The 19,517-nt window shown below is 42.7% G+C and overlaps 1 protein-coding gene across 1 annotated transcript in view; it reads left to right on the top strand.

The window, feature by feature from the left end:
* The window catches only part of IL31RA (interleukin 31 receptor A), a 201,815-nt gene extending 183,234 nt beyond the window's left edge, over positions 1-18,581 (top strand). Inside the window, exons 21-23 of the mRNA XM_029619639.1 lie at positions 5,629-5,722; positions 11,517-11,595; positions 17,610-18,581. Coding sequence (XP_029475499.1) covers positions 5,629-5,722; positions 11,517-11,595; positions 17,610-18,227 — 791 coding nt within the window. The 3' untranslated portion in view covers positions 18,228-18,581. The remainder of the gene's footprint in view (positions 1-5,628; positions 5,723-11,516; positions 11,596-17,609) is intronic.
* Positions 18,582-19,517: the final 936 nt, after the last annotated feature.

Below are 19,517 nucleotides of genomic sequence, written 5' to 3'. Positions count from 1 at the left end.
ACTTAAGAGCATTTGTGCTCATACCTTTCCAGCTTTTCTTGTTCAGATTACTGCTTTTCTTGTACTTGTTTTGTGACTCATTCAGATGACTTTTGTTATCCCCTTCACCCATTTCCTTTGTATTTGTATTTGGGGGTTGACATTCTAAATTATTTCTGCCACCCCCATCATCTAGTTTAAATGCCTTATGGGAGAGGATTTGAATTTCTCTCTTAGGATCCTTTTTCCTGCCACAGTGTCCTTCTTATTAACAAATCTGCAAGGATTGTTAATGATGGTGGGAGATTATAACTGCATTTAAGATCCTATTCTAGATAAATCTACTAGCCCAAAGGGATTGCAATTAGGTGCAGACAAAGGTGTAGCCTTTCTCTGCAAACAACTACATTTACATGACATATGGCAAGTGCTTAATCTGGAAGCTAAAGATTATATGCATGACTCTCATGCCCATGTCACGAATAGATTATATATTGATTTCTCAGATTTTTTCTCTCATGTCAAGTTGGCAAAAATTGACCCTAGAGAAATATCAGACCATGCTATGATTTGGTTGGATCTTTGTCTGGTAGAGGAGCAGGGGAACGGCTATGGAGATTCCCAGGCCAACTGGTAGGGGATATTGAACTTCAATCTTTTCTATAGAAGAAGTGGGAGGATTTTGAGAGGAACAATATTGTACATATGAGATGTAGTAGACAAGTTCAAATGTTCATATAATGTAATGGCACTGTTGACCAGTCAAACTGCTTTATTTGTGCCCAGAACTCTAATGCCATTTTATAGTTTGAGTACTATTTTTTCTAGTATGTTGTGTGAATTTTTTCAGTTACTTTTTCTTCTGCTCTGAAGTGATCTGTATTTACATATTGAGTCATGTACAAGAAAACAAAACAAAGGTTTCCTGACCTATTATTTTCCAGATTGCTGTGTTATTACCCAGAGTGTGCAAGGAGAGGCAGACCAGATACAATGTACTCTCAGCCAGAGTAACCTTGACTGTCATCCAGCATCTGATGTTAACATCCACATACTAAACTGAATATAGAACAGCTTTCCCTCAAACGCTGAGGCTGAACCTTTACATGTTGCAGTCTCATGATATGTTTGGACAGGTACAGAATGATTAATGTCATGGGGGATATAATGGCATTTGGGTACATGTGATTCAACAGGTATAAGCAGGTGTGCCTCCCAATGATGGGAAAGGTAGTGATGCATCTACCGAACAAAAGTCAGCTGAATAAGTCACAAAACAAGTACAAGAAAAGCAGTAATCTGAACAAGGAAAGCTGGAATGGTATGAGCACAAATGCTCTTAAGTTTGGGCAATAAAATCCCAGACCTGCAAGCCCAAGCTGAAGAGAAATACTATCTGCTTTCTGACGTCTCTGACTCACAGTTGTGATGGTACCAGATTTGCCCTCCAGGCATTCTTCTGGGATATGAAACAGGTGCAGTTGCTTTTGGTTCCGATTTTGGTCCACAGCTACAATTTCTCATGAAGATTGGACCATCTTATTTTGTTAAGCTTTTGTGGTATTTTGAAGAACTGCACCTCAAAAGTGGACTCTTTATTTTCTTTAAGATCTGCAACCCAACAAATAATCTAAATGTAACCCTTTTTCCATGGATTGTCCGATTTCCAGAGGGCACACAAAAGAATTTCTCTTGGGGCTATGTTCCTTTGCCACCTCCCCAATTCTGACCAGTCCCAAGTTGTGGATTCTTTCTATGGGGGAAAGGTGATACCTTTTAGGACCAGGTGGTGCGGGACTCCTCCCTGAGCTGTGCTAACTTCCTTTTTATTAGTGTTAGTACAGCAGAAACAGAGTTGGGCATTCAAATGAACTTTTACTTTGAACATTTATTTAAATATCTGTAGATCAATCAATATGTCACTTGTTTCTTCACATCTGTATTCTCTACGAAGTAAATTTTAAAAAGTACGCTCGGGTGTCAATGTGTGCTTGACGTGCGCATGTTATAAAATCGGCTACCCGCACACTCAAGGGGAGTGGATTTTATTTAAAAAATGTGCAGCGAAGCAATTGGTGCATCCCCAGTTCCCTCCCAGCCTGCTCCTTTATTGGAACTTCCCTAACCCCCTACCTATCCTTCCTCTCATTTCCCCTCTCCACCCCGATCCCTAATCTCCATCTATCTTATCAATTTTTTTTTGTTTTATAACTTACTTCTGCTCACCGGCTGGCTCCAGTGCACACTTCACCAGGGCAGCACAAAATGGCTCTGTCCCAGCCTGCCTCCACCCAGATTCCGGCCCGCCTCTTTTCTCACAGCCGTCTCTTCTGCTCGTACCACGAGATACATGTGTGGCCTCGGCTGTTCTAAAATGCCCGTGGCATGCGCGTGGTCTGGCCTTGCGCGTATCTTGCGGTTTTTCTGCGAGCTGGCTTTTTAACATTTATTTGTATGTGCTTACAAGCTGGACTTCTCTCCTCTTTGCTCTGTGCAGGTGTCCTTTTCACTACTCCCTGGTAGCCACTCACTCCCTTAATAGACTGAGGGACAAGGGTCCCACCCAGGAACAGAAACTATTGAGAGGATCCCCTTTCCCCCGAAAACACATCATACCTCCAATCCACCAGAGTTCTGGTTTTCCCAACTTATTTCCTGCTTTCCCCAGGGAGGAGATCTGGTTGGGCTCTCCAATTGATCTTGAACTCTTCTCTTCTGACTTCTTCTGTGGTTGACCTCTTAGGGGACAAGGTCCCTCTCACTGGATGGAAAGGAAATAACAGGCCTTCTCCCCTCCTGCCCTTCAGTTATGGTGCCTCACCAGGAAGAACTGGATTCACCTGGGCACAAACAACATTCTGGAAAATCTTCTTGCCAAAGTCCGTTCTAATCCCAGTGAAGGATAGCTCCCTACCAGGCAAGGGGTGCATGGGAAAAAGAGCAGACTCCCAATCCAAAATTTGAACCAGGAGCAAAACTACTCCTAACTCATCAAAATCCAAACTCAACTGACCGCCTTGACTCCGGACCCCCTCCCCCCCTCTGGGCAAGGGCTAGACCATCGCAGACAATCCCAGGAGGAGGTGCTGCAAGATATGGTCTGTCCCTTCTAGCTGTTATCTACCAGGGCAGGGATCTAGGGCCATCTAATGGGAGAGCAAGGGTTCCCCACATAAGCAAGAATTCAGATGGGAGTTCCCTGGACATTTCTGCTGGAAAGTCTCTATAATAGGCTGAATATATAACACTCATGGAACCAGACCATGTAGTCTAAAATAAAAACGGCAGAATTGACAACTGTTTCTCTTAGTGTTTGACGGTCCCAAAAATAGAAATTCTCTTCTTTTCTCTGAAAGATTACTGTACTACAACACATTTAGATGCACATTTTCTCTCCCCTTTCCCAGTATCTCATTTAATAGTTTTCAACTTTTGATATGTATTTTAACACTGTCCAGTCTTTTGCATTTCAGTGTTAGGTTGCTCACCAAAGAATATTTTAATACAACTCTTTGTAGTTTTAATGCAAGGTTTATTCATTATACAGCAAGGTTAACATAAAGGATAAATAGGTTCTCTTCACCTTGCTAATTAAACATAATACATAAGCTCTCATAAGGCATGAAGTACAGATACCTTTTAGCACCCAGTCCATTAATGACAGAGCAGGACAGGTAAATTACAGTACTTACAATCAGTCTGGCCAAGGTTAGAAGGTTTCTTAGTTGAGATGTCCTGGGTCTTCTCCGGGTTCCCACCGTGTGGCCGTCAGCCCTCAAATCGCTGGGAACAAATTGATTCCCACCATCCCTCTTTATATTCTCTGAGGGCCAATCCCGATCCTACAGGAGTAAGTTTGCAAGTCTGACCTCCAGTCAGCAGGTAAAATCCCTTCTGGGATGCTCTGCCTCAACTTATCTGGGCCATTTGGTGGTTCAAAGGGAAAGCTCCTAGACCTCGTTGCAGCACTTTTCCTGGTTCAAGGTCTGCTTAAGCTGTTTTGCTCTGCCGTTCAGGCATTGTTGGATGCAATCACATTTGTATTGAACCCTCTTTAGTGGCAACAGGGAAGTATTACAATTAAGGCAAGATACCAGAGCTAACTTTACCAAGTTGCTGCCAGTACTCTAGGACATGACTGTTTCTAGTTCCATCTGAAAAACTGTGTACTAATTAACAAAAATGAATGATGAATAAATACATTGACTTACCTTTGTCTGGTCTAAGGTCAAGAGCCAGCTAGTGTAGTGGTAAAAGGTAAGAACTATAACCAGGGCCGGTGCTAGCTTCTGTGCCACCCTATACATAGAGTCCCCGCCGCCACCCCCACGCTGCTGTGCCCTCCCCCCCCCCCCCCGCGGCAACACAGGTGGCCCTCTGTTTCTTCGGCCGCTGGAAGAGGATAAGAGCTCATATCCTCTTCCGGGGGCCAAAGAAGGAGAGAGTGCCACCGTGCCAGAAGAGGGTATGGCAGCGCCGGCAGTGCTCTCTCCGTTCTCCGCCACCATCGACCGGCCAGCCTGCCGCCTCCCTGGGTGTGCCGCTCCATGCAATTGCACAGTTTGTACACCCGGTTGCGCTGGACCTGACTATAGCAGAGGAAAGACAGCAGAGCCTTTACTGTTTGGCAAGTAGGAGGACCTCTTTTGGCTGGTTGGTGGAACTGCTGGCTTGGATCAGAAAATTGCTGATTCTATTCCCAGATGAAAGCCACTGTGATTGCGTATATGCCCAGGGGCCCCAGAGCTGTCTGGTCCTGGGCCACCTTAAAGCCGGGAATTGTGGGAGCAGGGTGGCTCCTCTGAGCAGGAATATAACAGTAGGCTCAGAGCAGATCAGAAAGAGGCCCTGGGAAGATGGAGAAGGCAACTCCTAATAACAGAATTGACCTATTGATATTGTTTGCTTGAAGTACTGTGAGGTAAGCAGCTTATATTATGTTATCTTTATGTGAAGGTACAGTGGTAAAACAGTAGGTATGTAGCAAATCTCGATCAAGTAAAATCCAAAAGCAAGGTTTTCACAATAAGTGAAGAGACGACTTAATAAACCAGAAGTGTCTATTCGGCCCTTGAATAATCCATACATTTATATGAGAGGTTGCTGCATCGGGAGGGACAATAACATTTCAGTCAGCATAAACAGTGTCTACATTTATGGACAAATTGTCCCTCCCAATGCCAAAGGCCATAGACCACTCATCCTGTGCCACAGCTACATTCTGACAACACGGAAAACCTTGGCTTTATCAGTATTTAAAGTTAGAAGAATCAGTGATATATAAGCTCTATAGTTGTTGCTGCCACCTGGCATGTATCATGGTGCCACACTATACTATTTAAAAAGAGATGTGAAAAAATGCATTTTTGTTTTCAGAGAAGCACTTAATTGTACATCTCCTTATTTGTTAATGTGCTTTATTTACAGTAGATTAGGGGTGGACAACTTCAGTCCCTCAAGGCCCCTAACTGGTTGGGCTTTCAGGATATCCCCAATGGATATGCAAATGCGAGATCTGCATGCACACTGCCTCAGTTGTATGCATATTTGGCCTGACTGATTAAGGGACCCTCGAGGACTGCGGTAGATCAGTGAGCTAGATATGTAGATTAAAACTTACTATATTGCTATTATTTTTTTTTTTTAAAGCTAGCAAAGACATCACAACATTAATTCTGCCCATTGGATTTTTTATGGTCGTGGTGATTTCGCTGGGGATAACGTGTCTTCTTAAGAAGCGCAAGTAAGTAAATATAGTTTATTTGGTGGGCAAGGGGACTGTATAAAGATTGGACATTTTATCATAAAGCGGCAATTTTCAAAACTGTGCAGGGAGATGAAAACTCCACCGGTATTTTTATCTGCAAACTTTGTGCCAGTTTCCAAAGAGAAAGTACCGCGTACTCTGGAGCGGCTGAAGGAAATTTGCTGCTTGAGGCGAGGGATGAGTTGGCGCTTCCTATCTCTCCCCCCTCCCCCAAGGCACAGTAAAGATGAAGTCATCATCGAGAGGGCTGGGGGGGGTCCCCTTTTGGCGATTTGAAATGCTGCAGAAGAGGAGAAGCAGGGGTCAGAGTTCTCAGAGGAGAGGCTCATAGAGGGTCAGTGATGATAGTTCTAGAAAGCTGGCAAACCTGCCACACTCCTGCCTCCCAAATTTCTCCAAACAAAAAAACATATAGTGACATATAATATAATCTTTATTTGTTTTACAAAAAATATTTCCAAAGAGCACCCTTCTTTTAAAATTTCAAAACACAAACCCAAGGAATACCCACCCAAAAGTCCCAACCTATACTCACACACCATTCATACTTCCTTTCACACACATAGTTTCTAAAAAAAACCCTTATTTTCCCCAAAATCTTTTCTTATATGTTAAAATTGTTCAAATATTTCTCTCATTTTCAAAACGAATTTTTCTACAAGCAGAAAAAGATTCTTATTGCAATAAATTTTCATAACTGCCAAATAATCACATCCTTCTCTTTATATCAACAGTTATACTATTATATCAACAGTTATACTATTCTCATACTCTCTTCATCCTCCCGATCCTTCTATATCGTCTTCATCCTCTCAACATGTTTCACCTTTCCACAGGCTTCTTCAGGAGAGCATAAAAGAATTTTTCTGCTGCTCATAAATCTTCAACGTATTCGTTTTTACAGAATTCCCATACAGGTTTCATCTGTGCGTCCAAAAAACAATTGACGCATTAACGGATACGTTCCCCGACTCTCGCTCTTCAATGTATCTTAAATGAGCTCCCATAGGACAGCCGTTCTTACGGTATATCCCGTACTTCTTTTTCCATGTTACCTTACCAATTCCGAAAAAAAGACGCCACCATATATGTGTGAAAGGAAGTATGAATGGTGTGTGAGTATAGATTGGGACCTTTAGATGGGTATTCCTTGGGTTTGTGTTTTGAAAATTTAAAAGAAGGGTGCTCTTTGGAAATATTTTTTGTAAAACAAATAAAGATTATAATATATTATATGTCACTATATGTTTTTTTGTTTGTTTGACTTTCTGTGATATATTATTGATTTGCCAGTGTAGTTGTCCCAAATTTCTCCAGCATTTTCCCCTTAGAGAAGTGGGTGATGAGTGAATGGTGGGGTCTGTGTGTGGTGGACCTCAAATCGGTGCAAGAGTTAGCCTTAGGCAAATCATACAGCCTTGTGCCCCCTCCCTCCCAGCCCTCACCACACATAATTAAAAATTATGCATTTATAATAACAGATTTTACTTAGTCTCCTAAGGAAGAAATATCACAACATGAAAACCCTGCAAAAAAAGATATTTGGAACCCATATGGTATTAAGCCTATTGTAAGATACATTTGATGTGGGCTTAGCCCTCAGAAAGCCATGAGTAAACTGAATTACAATTATAATATACAGTAATAAACCTCCCATACCGAAACAGCACTAAATGCCAGCACTCAAACAGTAACAACCCAACCTTGGAAAAGGCAACACTGCAAATATTACACCAGGTGGCCCTAAAATAGTAATACACCTTCTAGTAGGAAAAGAGAAGAAATCAGGCTGATATAGATCCCAAAACAGAAATTACATGCCAGGAGAATCACTTCACCTCAGTCACACATTCAGAACACAAATGGACCCTCACTTAATACAGAATAAAGAAACATGAAGACAAACACTGAACTGGAAACTGCAAGAAGCCAGACTCTGTATGTAGTGCAGCAACGGAAAAAAAGAAACATCATCATTCCACATAAAACAATAATAAAATCAAGAAATATAACATCAATCGTAATAGTAAAACTATACTAATAGAATAATTTCAAAACTTCTGATGAACAGAACAGAACATCCTTCAATAATTAAACTAAAAAAATGTTTAAAAAGTTCTAAACATCCATAAAATATTTCAAAACAGACATCAAGTAACACCTAACAATTAAAACTAATTAGATCTTAAAAAATTCTCTGTAATCCATACCTGGGATATGTTGATTTCCAGTCACCCTGAGATTGTTGTGGATTCGAGGAGAGCGCTGCACAAACTTTATCTTCTCACACATACATGCTCTTACACACTACCCCTCTCATGCACACAACCATGAATTCACACATACTCTGGCTTTCTCTCCCTCACACACAAACATGCCCTTTCTCACTCACACACACACACACACACACACACACACACAAACACAGGCTCTCAATCACACCCTCTTTCTCTCTCACACACACACACTCATACATGCATACAGGTTCTCATACACATGCACACAGGCACTCACACACACTCTTCTTACATATACACAGGCTCTCACTCTTACACACCCATTTGTGTGCACACACACACACACACACACACACAAGAACATAAGATTTGCCATACTGGGTCAGACCAAAAGTCCATTAAGTCCAGTATTCTGTTTCCCTTGAGGTTGATAGATTCTATGCTGCTTATCCCTCACACTCTCAGGGTCTTCCCCCTCTTCTTCAGGATGGGGATGGGTCCGCTGCAGCTCCGCTGGGCCTCTCATCATGTTATGGCAATATGGGATTCTGCCATGGCCCTACTGGGCTTCTGTTCATGCCACGGTGGGATGAGGATCCACCATGGCTTCATCAGGCCTTTTGTTGGGCCGTGGTGGGATGTGGTCCACCACAGAATTGCCAGGCCTCTTTTTGGGCCACAGCAGGATGGGGTCTGCTGTGACCCTCTGGGCCTTTCTTCGGGTCCACTGAGATCTGCTGGGCCTCTGTCCGAATCCTGCAGCCATTTCGGTACTCACATGTCTGCGGCAAGATGAGGGGGCTGCCGCAGGAGTGTTGGGAGGGGGGGGGGCACTTTTTGCTGCCCCCAAAATTTTGCAGTCTCAGGCAGCCACTTCACCTTGCCTAATGATAATAGTGACCCTGTGCCTGCTTTCTCTTTGAAAATTGCACCTGCCTTTTCTGCAGATCCTTTTTGCAAACAAAACAGGCATCATTATGAAAATCCAAAACTGCATGCTTCGTTATCTTCCCTGACCTAACCCCAGCATGCAAAGCCTCCACAAAAAGTGCAGCTGAAGGTATGCACATTGTCATACGTTTGCCCACATATTGGGTGACCAGTTTTCAAAAAGGTCTTTTACTCCGGTAAATGGCTTTTGAGAATTACCCTCATAATAAGGTAATTTAGATTGGGATATACAGTAAGTGTAAGGTTTTTTGTGTGTGTGCACTTGATCTTCTCCCACAGGTATGAATATGTAAGTCAGGTGCCTTGGTCATCACTGTTTCACAACACAGATCCTTCAGATAAGATAAGATCTTTGAAATAGAGAGCTACCCCAAAAATAATGCCAGTAAATAAATGCTTCGTCTTTACTGGAAATTATGCAAGATTTGTGAGTGGGAGGAAGAATGTTGTTTCGCATTTACTGCAAAGAAGATTAACAATTTAAACCGAACTCTCTCCAGCATGGATAGTGTGTGGTGCAGCCCTCGGTTACTGTACGTGGTGCACTCAGGTGGCTGCTGGTTTCCTGTACAGCCACGGTAACCAGGGTAAGATCTGTCCCAGGCTGCAGAATTTGACAAATCCCACGGAACCGGTGAGAAACCAGCAATCCTGAAATGTCTACCTCCTGTTGCTGCTTGTGCTGGCCAGTCAGCTTCCCTGCTACATCTTTTTCGCTTCCTGCCAGTTGGGCCACCACTTTTCTTTAATTCCCACCAGGAATACTGTGTTTCTTTTACTATCCTTCCCCAAACACACCTCCACTGTTACATCCTGTCATTTATTTTATTCCCTCACGCCATCCCACCCCTCTGGTATGAGAGGAAGGGGATCGCTGACCTTTTTAGTTGCCCTGCCCGGTCACAGGATGCTGCGTTATCTCTCCCTCCCCTCACATCCCCCCCCCCCCAACCATCGTTTCCCTTCCAGATCACTGATTTTTTTTATGCCCACCTACTGCACCAGCTCACTTATTTATTTATTTTTTTACTTCCCCTGTTCTGTCTTCGACACTGCATTCATTTACCCTCCCCCCACCCCATTAAAAAGCATCAGGCAATGCTGTTTTCTATTATTCCCCCAGCCGGGGGGACAACTTTGTTATACTTCCTCTCCTCTTCTGCCAGTGGGGCTCTGCATTCTTCTGTTGCCTTTATTCTCTTCCCCATTGCCAACCCATACCATTTTCTTTTACTTCTGCTGAGATGCAACATTATATTTTATGCACCTCTTCCTTCCCTGGCCAGGATGTTGTATTCTCTGAATCTCCAGACCCTGACTCCTATAATATTGCAGCCGCTGTGCAGGGCCAAAACTGATTGCTCTCGTTGGCATCATTAGGTTCAGAGTAAATAGTCCCGTGGCTGCTGTGCTGGGTCGACCGCCTAGCAGGACAGTTTCTGGGCTATAAAACCAGATTGACGTGCTAGTTATGGTCAAGAAGAGCTCAGATAATTTTAATAGCATAGCCTTTTTGATGATATTCCCTAAGAATGGAAGGTAAAGATTGGGCTGTTCAGTTCAATTGAGTCCAAGCTGGGTTTCTTTAACAAAGGTCTTACAACCCCTTCTTTTAAGTCATCTGGTAAGTGGCCTTCTGCTAAGCAGTCCAGATTTGGCTTGCTTCATTATTCATAGGGGACAAGGGTTTTCACAGCATGTTGTAGCTTTGAATATTTCAGTGTTTTGTCCACAAGGACTCCAAAGTCATTCTGTTGGAGTGAAAGGGTGAGGATGAGGAATGGGAAGTAGCGCTGTCCCCGCCCTCCCTGTCACCTCTCATATCCCAGCTCTACACTTCTTTCCACACCCTCACTGGTACCCTCTCTCTCTCTCTCTACCCTTCCTGCTTATTCTGTTTTCCCTTGGATGCTAGGGGAACTCGAGGAGCATCACCAGGGACAGCAGCATCATGAGCGAGTTAGGAGCATCATGTAATGGTGGATAAGGAAGAGTGAGGAGGGAGTGTCACAACCCTGGGGGTGGGAGATGGTGAGGAGAACAAGGAACGTCACCACTGGGGGGGAGGGGGGAGGGAAGAGCGTTCACCAGGGGAGTTGGAGGAGCAGCAGTAGCACCAGTACTACCATCAGTTTCAGAATTCTAAAATGTGCAAACAAGCACTCTTACTACTTGTCTAATACCTTATGCTAAGTCACCAAATGGAACCAGTTAAAAAAAACAAACACAAAAATTCTCAGCTGGTGAACCAGGGAACACATAAGAAAGAGGAAGAAGCACTGTGTTTATCTAAAGTGGCACCATCTTCCTATTCATGGCAAATTAGACTTTTCAGCATTTCTTAATATAAAAAATTATGAAGAAGATGATATACATGTATAGAACTCTTCGGTATCAATTCTGAACTCATACATTATGGGCCTGTTAGTGCAGAAATCTGATCAAGAAAATGCTGTGAGATGCATTTCTGAAAAATGCATATTTTTAGCCCTTTTTATTTTTAAAATATTTTTGTCAGCAGTAAGATTCTCTTAATCTGCCTATCAAATGATGTGCTTGTAAAAATTGTTGCTTGATTGCAGATTTAAACAATTCTGTTGGCCTGATGTTCCAAATCCTGCAGACAGCAGTATGGCAGAATGGTCTAAAGATAAACCTAAGGTAAGACTCTTCTTTGTTATCCTTTCTGGATACTGTAATTTTATCTTACTGTTATTACCATTTTGTACATTTTCCCTTTTTTATTTTTATTATTTTATGTATACTTCGGCAACATCTCTAAAATTGTCATGCCAATAAAGACATCCGAATCTTTTTAGGAGAGCAAATTGTAGATCTGTGTCAGTTAGAATAATAGACGAAAGTCTTATTATACTATAACATTAGTAAATGTAATAAATATTTCTATATTGCCTTTGAATGTTATTGGGAGTTCTTGCACAAGCATTTCCACTAAATCATCTGGCTCACCTTTATTCACGATTATTCATACCTTAAAAAAATACATAGCAGATTGGTGAGGCAAAACTTCTCTTGGCTAAATTCATATTGGCCTAGTCCCATTAAACTAAGACTATCTATATGTTAGTAATTTTGGTCTTTATAATAGTTTCAACCATTTTTCCTGGCATTGTCAGGCTTGCCAGTCTGTATTTTCCTGGATCACAACTGGAACCCTTTTTAAAAACTGGCATAACGCCAGCCACCCTCCAATTTTCAGGATCCATAGCTGATTTTAATGATAGTTTACAGATTACTAATAGTAGGTCTGCAATTTAATTTTCCATTTCATTCATTACTCTGGTCCAGGTGATTTGCTATTTTTAGTTTGTCAATTTGTCCCTATTATATCTTTTAGATTTGCTGAGATTTGTTTCAGTTCTTCTGCATCATCACCTTTAAATATCACTTCCGGCAAGGGTGTCTCCTTACCTCTTCCTCAGTAAAGTCCAAAGCAAAGAATTTATTTAATCTCTCTGCTATAGCCTTGTCCTCCCTTAGAGCCCCTTTTGATCATTTAATGGTCTGACTAACTTGCTGGCTTTTTGCTTTAAATGTACCTGAAAAAGTTTTTATTATGAGTTTTTGCTTCCACAGCAAGCTTCTTTTCAAATTCTGCCTTTGCCTTCTTTATCAGTGCTTGGATCTAACTTGACAGTGCTAATGCTGTTTCTTATTTTTTTTTCAGTCTGATCCCTTTTCCATTTTTTTAAATATGTTCTTTTGGCTGGAATAGCTTCTCTTACCTCACCTTTTAACCATACTGGTAGTTGTTTGGCCTTCCTTCCACCTTTTTTAATATGTGGAATACATCTGGTCTGGGCTTCCAAGATGGTATTTTTAAACAATGATCAAATCAAATTCCAAAAGCATTCAATATTTTAAGCCAACATAGTATTATGTTTCAAGGAGCTCTGCTTTAGGAGCTCAATCTGCATGTTCAATTTTATATGTAGAATCAAACATACACAACAGGATTAGAACTAGTATATTTATGGCACACTATAGCACAAATTTGCAATATCAAGATTGTAAAAAAGCACAATACGAGTTCATGTGTATTCTTCTTTGCTTAACATTCCCTGCCATGTTCTTACTTCAAGCTCAAAAGCTATGATGTGAGAATTCTTATAGGATTTACCAATTGCTCTGATGTACAATGACAATCAGCTGTTTTACCAAAGGGAATCATCATTATGCTATGATAACGTGCAACTGGTTTAAAAAGAACTCTTCGGTGGATATGCAACAGATTAGGAAAATATACTCCTTTCAATTTCTGCAGTAAGCCCTTTCGGAATAATGGACTATAACCAATATAAATCCATTGTTTGTTCCGGTGTTTGAGGAGTTTAGCGAAATTGCCCTCTCCATGCCTGATGTTAACTCTTAACTTTTGCAGCTGCTTCTTTCAGATTTTTTCCTAACCATATTCCTATTGCTGTAGACTTCCTCAGTGTCCTCCTCCCAGTTATCAAGTTAAATTTGATCATATTGTGATCACAATTGGCAAGTGGCCCCAATGCAATTACTTTTTGCACCAAATCATGTGATCCAGTAAAGATTAGATCTGACATTGGTTCTCTTTTCACCCGGTTCAGGCTTCGTTCCAGCTTTGAATAGCAAATATTTTTATTCATTGACCAGCCTGATTCACCTTCCTTTCCTGATGAAAAATGGGTGAATCCGTATCTCTGTGCCTAAGTAGAAGGGGCAATTTTGCTCTCTTCTTCCTCCATTAGAAAATCTTAATACCAAAATTTATACAGCATATATGTCCCTTTAGTTTGATCACCTTTGTCCCTCAGCCCACCTTCCTGACTTGAGAAAAAATGGGTGACACTACTTTCTTCTTCCTAGCATCTTGTCCCTGCTTTCTTTGGATTTGTTTCTGTATATTACAGTACACAATCTGTGGTTAATCTTTTTATGGGAGTATTAGTTTGGAACATGTTTCTGGCCTTTTATTTTTTCTCTCAGAAGGCACCTGCTAAGCAGGAAATGCCCATACATATATAAAAGCATTTGACAGCCTAGCAGCTTGTATTTGCAACTTTTCGGGAAGTTTCCTTATTCAGGCTTATAGACCTGTGTTTCCCATAATTCATGAATCACTGATGTCTGAGACTTTTTTTTTTTAACATTCCCTAGAAAGTCAGTCTTCAAAGCAGTCTAGCTGGCCAAGAAGTTAGCCAATTAGCTCAAAGGCTTTGAAAATTGACTGGGCTAACTGGATAAATATATTCCCCTAAATTTAACTGAGCTAAATTTAGCCAGTCGAATTCTAGGCAGGCCTGGGGGGCAGGAATAGGGTGGGAAAGAAAGCTGGATGTCAGCCCTGATTTTCAGTACTAGCTCCTAATTTGGCTGGCCAACTTGAGGTACTGCCATATTGGGCCTAAATTTGTCTTGCCACCCTCCCTTCCAGCTCATTAAATTAAACAAAATAATGCATCAGCACAGCCTGACCCCTTTCTTCCCTCCCTGCTAGCACCTTTAAATGTAGGAAAATAGTCCGCTTGCCCAGGACACCTTCCCTCCCTTTTGTTGAATTCTTCAAATATTTATATATAAAAGTAGTCCCTCAGCCAACCTGGTACAAACAAAAAAATGACTCTTCTTGAGCAATGCCCACTTCTGCACTCCTACCCAAACTATAAAAGTTGCTAAAAGCCCCTTGATCAGTCTTGATCCTCCCTTCATACCTACTGTCATTAAATAATAATAAGAAAATTATATATACATACATAGTAGCAGGGAAAATGCCCTTTTTTTGACAACCAAGAGAGAGGGAGCATTTTCCTCTTTTGGACAACAGCGATGTCAGCAGGAGGGGAGCAATCCCACTACATTTGTTTTTTTAGAAACATGATGGCAGAAAAAAGACTGTATGGCTCATCCAGTCTGCCCATCAGAGAGGGTGTGAGGGAGGGAGATCAAGGGGCTTTGTTGACTTTTATAAGTGAGGGAGGAGAGAGGAGAAATGGGATTTGGTCCAGGAGAGTCTTTTTTTTTTTTTTTGTTCCTATTGGGTCGGCCAGAGAACGAGAAGGGGTCCTGTGGCTACAGGATGAAAGGCGCCCTGTGGGAAACAACAATTTTCTTATATTTGAAGAGCCGGCAGGGAAGGAGGAGAAGGGGTTGTGTGGGATGGTGGCTACATCTGAAGATTGAAGGAAGAGGTTGGGCTGGATGAGGTCATGAAGGAGGAGAGGGGGATCTGCAGCATGGAAACAATTTTAAAAGTGGAGGGGGGAGTGCTGTGTTTTGTTTTTGTTTGTTTTAGAAGAGGGGTTTCCAGCCTTTCAGGGAACACAGACCCCCACACACTTCTCTCACTTTTTCATGCCATAACAAAAGAAATCGAGACGTGCTCCAGAATCATTCATAATTTATTTTATTTATTTGTATTTCTATACCGATGTTCATCGGACATATCACTTTCACTTTGATCTCACTTTTACCCTCAGAGGCGGGGAATTTTTATTTTCAAAAATTGTTTTTTTACATTAGTGAATAGATGTTTACTCATAAAAGGTTTTGAAACTTACTCTGCCTGAAAATTGACCCCCTTTTAGCCTGCTCTTCTTTTGTACTTTATTTTCTTTTAAGATTCTTACAAACACATATAGAAAATTATGGGCACAACATAATGTAGATTTTAGAATAAATACCCCAATAACCTGCTTCTGAAAGGGAAGAAGGGCTTATGAGATCTCCATATCTGTCTGTGTGTCCCCCTAAATAACTTGTGTGTTTGATGCATATCCACACCTGGCTGTCTTGTCCTCCCTCTGCCTTGATCCCTGGTGCTCATCTTTCCCTTCTTCCACCCTGAGCCATGGTGGTACTCTAACCCCCCACCCCCCTCTCTATCCCTGATCCAGCATGATTCCTGGGGGTCCTCTCCTCGTCTCCCCTGCTAGGCCGCCATCCCCTCTCACTCCCCTTAACCAGCTCAATCATGGATTCCTGTCTCCCTCTTGATCTTCCATTTCTTCCTTCCTGTCTCTTCTTTCTCCCCTCTGTCTTTCCCCTTATAATGTCAATCCCAGTCCCATTTCCTCCTTTCTTCCTTTGAGCCATGCTACTTAGTTTTTTTGGTGTGGTGCAGCTCTCCTTGTGTCAGGCCAGTGGCAGTCGTGGGAAATGTTTTTCACTGCTACGCTAGCTCGGCTGTAAGCTGCTTTCCTCAGTGTGCAGCAGAGGCTGCTAAGGTTCTGACAGCTGCATTCGGCCTCTCTCTCCTCTCCACCCCTTCGCTAAACATGCGGCCGTGCAATTTGAGGCTTCTAATGGGTGTGAACAGCGCCTCTCTGTCCCTCCTCCTCCTCCTGGTCTTCAGCAATGTGGGATGAAGTTTTCAGGGCCATAATAAGCCCCACTCTCTGATCTGTGGCAGACGTCCACTCATTTTCTTCCTAGCTAAAACTTTCTTGCATCCCTTCTGGCGGACCCCAGGTTGGGAACCACTGTTTTAGAGGACTTAGGGGTGGATTTATCAAAATGCGGTGCGTACCGCATGCGATAGCAAAAGGGGCATGGTGTATGCTAACGGACCGCATCGCAAATGGCGAAGGTACTCACCGCATGGTCCCGGCTGCTATCGCAGAGCCTAACGCATCTGAAAGAGGTGTTGTTAAAATTGGCGTTATGGCTCTGCGATACCTCTTCGCAGGCAGGCTAACCCAGCCCACTCTCTGCCCAGGTTTTGAATTTGCATCCCCTCTCCGCCCCTACTCCTCCCAGTTTTTGCATTTGCATCGCACCATACGATATGGTGCGATCGCATGCGGTAAACACGTCTTCGCATGCGTTAAAGGCCTATCGCATGTGAAAACGGGGCTTTTTCGCATGCGATAAGCCCTTAACGCATGCGAAAACGCCTTACCGCATTTTGATAAATGACCCCCTTAGCTGGTAGGCGCATGATGTTCGGCATTAACCAGCAAATTTAGCGGGGCAAACCCAGGCACATGAAATCTAGCCAGTGCAAATCTTACTGGCTAGATTTAGGAAAATATTCAGCTGAAACCCTAGCCACTTATGTTCAGCTGCATATTTTCCTAAAGATAATTGGCTAAAAGTAGGCAGTAGCAGGTTTTTGACCTCTCAGAAAAAGATTTCCTGGAAATACAGCCTCAGAGCTGCTGCTATTCTTGTCCTCACACATTTGAGATTCTGTTTAGCTAAGTTTTAAATAAGAATAATCCTCCTCTCCTTTAAATATATTTAACTTTATCACCATTGGAAGCTAAGGATGATTTTCCTTCATGAGTGTCCTATCTGTGGTCTGAAGAAGGCTCATGAGGCTAAGTCAGGATCAATAGGCTCTGATGTGACTTTGTGTTTCTGAGCAGGATACGTGGCCCTGGTTTGTTGATTTGGTCATTGAGAGAGCAATATTCCTTTTCAGCTCAAATGAAAATTGGAAACAGCAATAATGAATCTGGATTACTATGCCATGCTCATCACACATTCCAAACCTCGTCTGACAGAGTGATTTAGTTTGGATGCTGCTCTGGATTGTTAGATATGCTCCCAAACGTAGTTATTTAAATAGGTTTTAGATATGTATTTGTTTGTTCTTTTATTTGGATGTAAGTTTCTTTTTGGTATTAAATGTATGCTTCTTTGTAATATATTATTTTAATCCTGTGCTTTTTTATGGACAGATTAATCCATTGCTGAATGGAACACAGTCAGATGTTATGCTGTGCACTGAAGACATTCATGTCATTCCTTCATTCTCTTCTTGTGAAGATCATATTCATCTCCTGGGAGCGAGTGAGGAGATCTTCATGGAGAATACAAATGCTAGCCAAAAATTAACCCCAGCAGGACCGGAGAATTTTTTGTACTGTAAAGAACAAGAGTTTGCACAGCCTGTTATGTCTCCTGCCCTGCCATATGTGACTGCAGAGCAAGACTACAAAAGTCATGTATGTTCAGCATTCGTTTGCAGTGAGTCTGTCTCTCCTGAATGTACGCCTTCACACCTGTCAAAGGAAGGCGTGAACGAGTGCAGACCACCTCTGCTCCAAGATGTATGTTCCACAGGTAATGAGAAAAGGGACATTTTGGAACACGATGGAATCCAGGAAGAGGTTACAGTAAATCCATATCTGAAAAATTCTAGCACTATGAGGACATTTCTTCTTCCTGATAATTGCAGTGACCACATTAGGGAAGAAACCCAACAGCCTTCAGTAAGCAGAATACCTTGTCAGCAAAATACTGCAGGACAGATGTATGTTACTGTGGATATGGTTGGGCTCTCTTTAATTCGTTAACTAGCGGTAGGAAGATGAATCCTTGACAATGCTTAAGAGAGACAATCCTGCTCACATTTCTATGTTTAAAAGCTGCCACATACTGTATGAGGAAGGAAGATTTCTGGAACTGTGAACAAGTTACCACTTGAGAATAACTGAGAGCAGTGGGAAATGTTTTCTTTGTTCTTATAGACAGTCATTTTTAGCTATGATAAGAAATAAAATCAATTTTTTATTTTAAACTAAACTAGTTTTACAGCCTTGCATTAAAAATATTCATTCAGAAGGTGGAAGCCAAGTATACACAGTAGCTGAGATATAGCTGTGGCTGTAAGAGGATATTATGACTCTTGAATAAACCAATTTTTCCTAAATAAAGGGTAGATAGTAATTTACTGAATGTCATGTTGTTAAACACAGGGCTCTCGTGTGTGAACTCACTATTGTCCCTCCATGAGTTGTGTAAGCTGGGAGGAGCAGGTCTTCTCTATTTCCACCTTGGGCTAGAACCAGGGATTCACGAAAGAAAATCTCCAAGAATGAATTTCCAGAAGAATAAATAATTTGCTCAAAAACTGGAGGCAAACCCTCCCAGACCGATTGTGTACTGGAAAGGTCGTAGGTATGCCTCTCCCGTTTTACTGGGTCTCAGGCCATGGGGCCTAGACATAGAGGGGCAGATTTTATAAATCTACACGTGGGCGTACTTCTGTTCGCGCACCAGGCGCAAACAAAAGTATGCCGGATTTCAATAGATACGCGTGTAGCCGCGTGTATCTGTTAAAATCCGGGGTCGGCACGCGCAAGGCTGCCCAAAATCGGCAGCCTGTGTGTGGCGAGCTGCGCAGCCTGCCTCTGTTCCCTCCGAAGGCACTCTGAAATTAAAGCGGCCTCAGAGGGAACTTTCCTTCCACACCCCCCCCCCCCCCCCCCGCACCTTCCCCTCTCTTCCCCTACCTAACCCACCCCCCGGCCCTATCTAAACCCCTCCCCACCTTTGTTGCACAAGTTACGCCTGCCCAAGGCAGGCGTAACTTGCACCGGGCCGGCCGCCGGCGCGCCATGGTCTGGTCCAGGGGCTGGTCTGGAGGCCGCGGCCATGCCCCCGGAACTCCCCCCGGTGATGCGCCGGCTGCGACATGGCCCCGACACGCCCCCCCCCCCCCCAGGAAAGCCCCGGGGCTTTGCGCGTGCCAGCAGCCTATGCAAGATAGGCTCGGCACGCAGGGGGGGTTTGGGGTAGGTTTTCGGGGGTTACGCGCGTAACCTATGCGCATAACCCTTTGAAAATCTACCCCAGAGAGAGGG

The sequence above is a fragment of the Rhinatrema bivittatum genome, chromosome 1 (assembly GCF_901001135.1).
Source record: "Rhinatrema bivittatum chromosome 1, aRhiBiv1.1, whole genome shotgun sequence".
Lineage (NCBI taxonomy): Eukaryota > Metazoa > Chordata > Amphibia > Gymnophiona > Rhinatrematidae > Rhinatrema > Rhinatrema bivittatum.
Note: the sequence above shows the minus strand (reverse complement) of the source record. Positions and strands in the feature narration are given on the sequence as shown.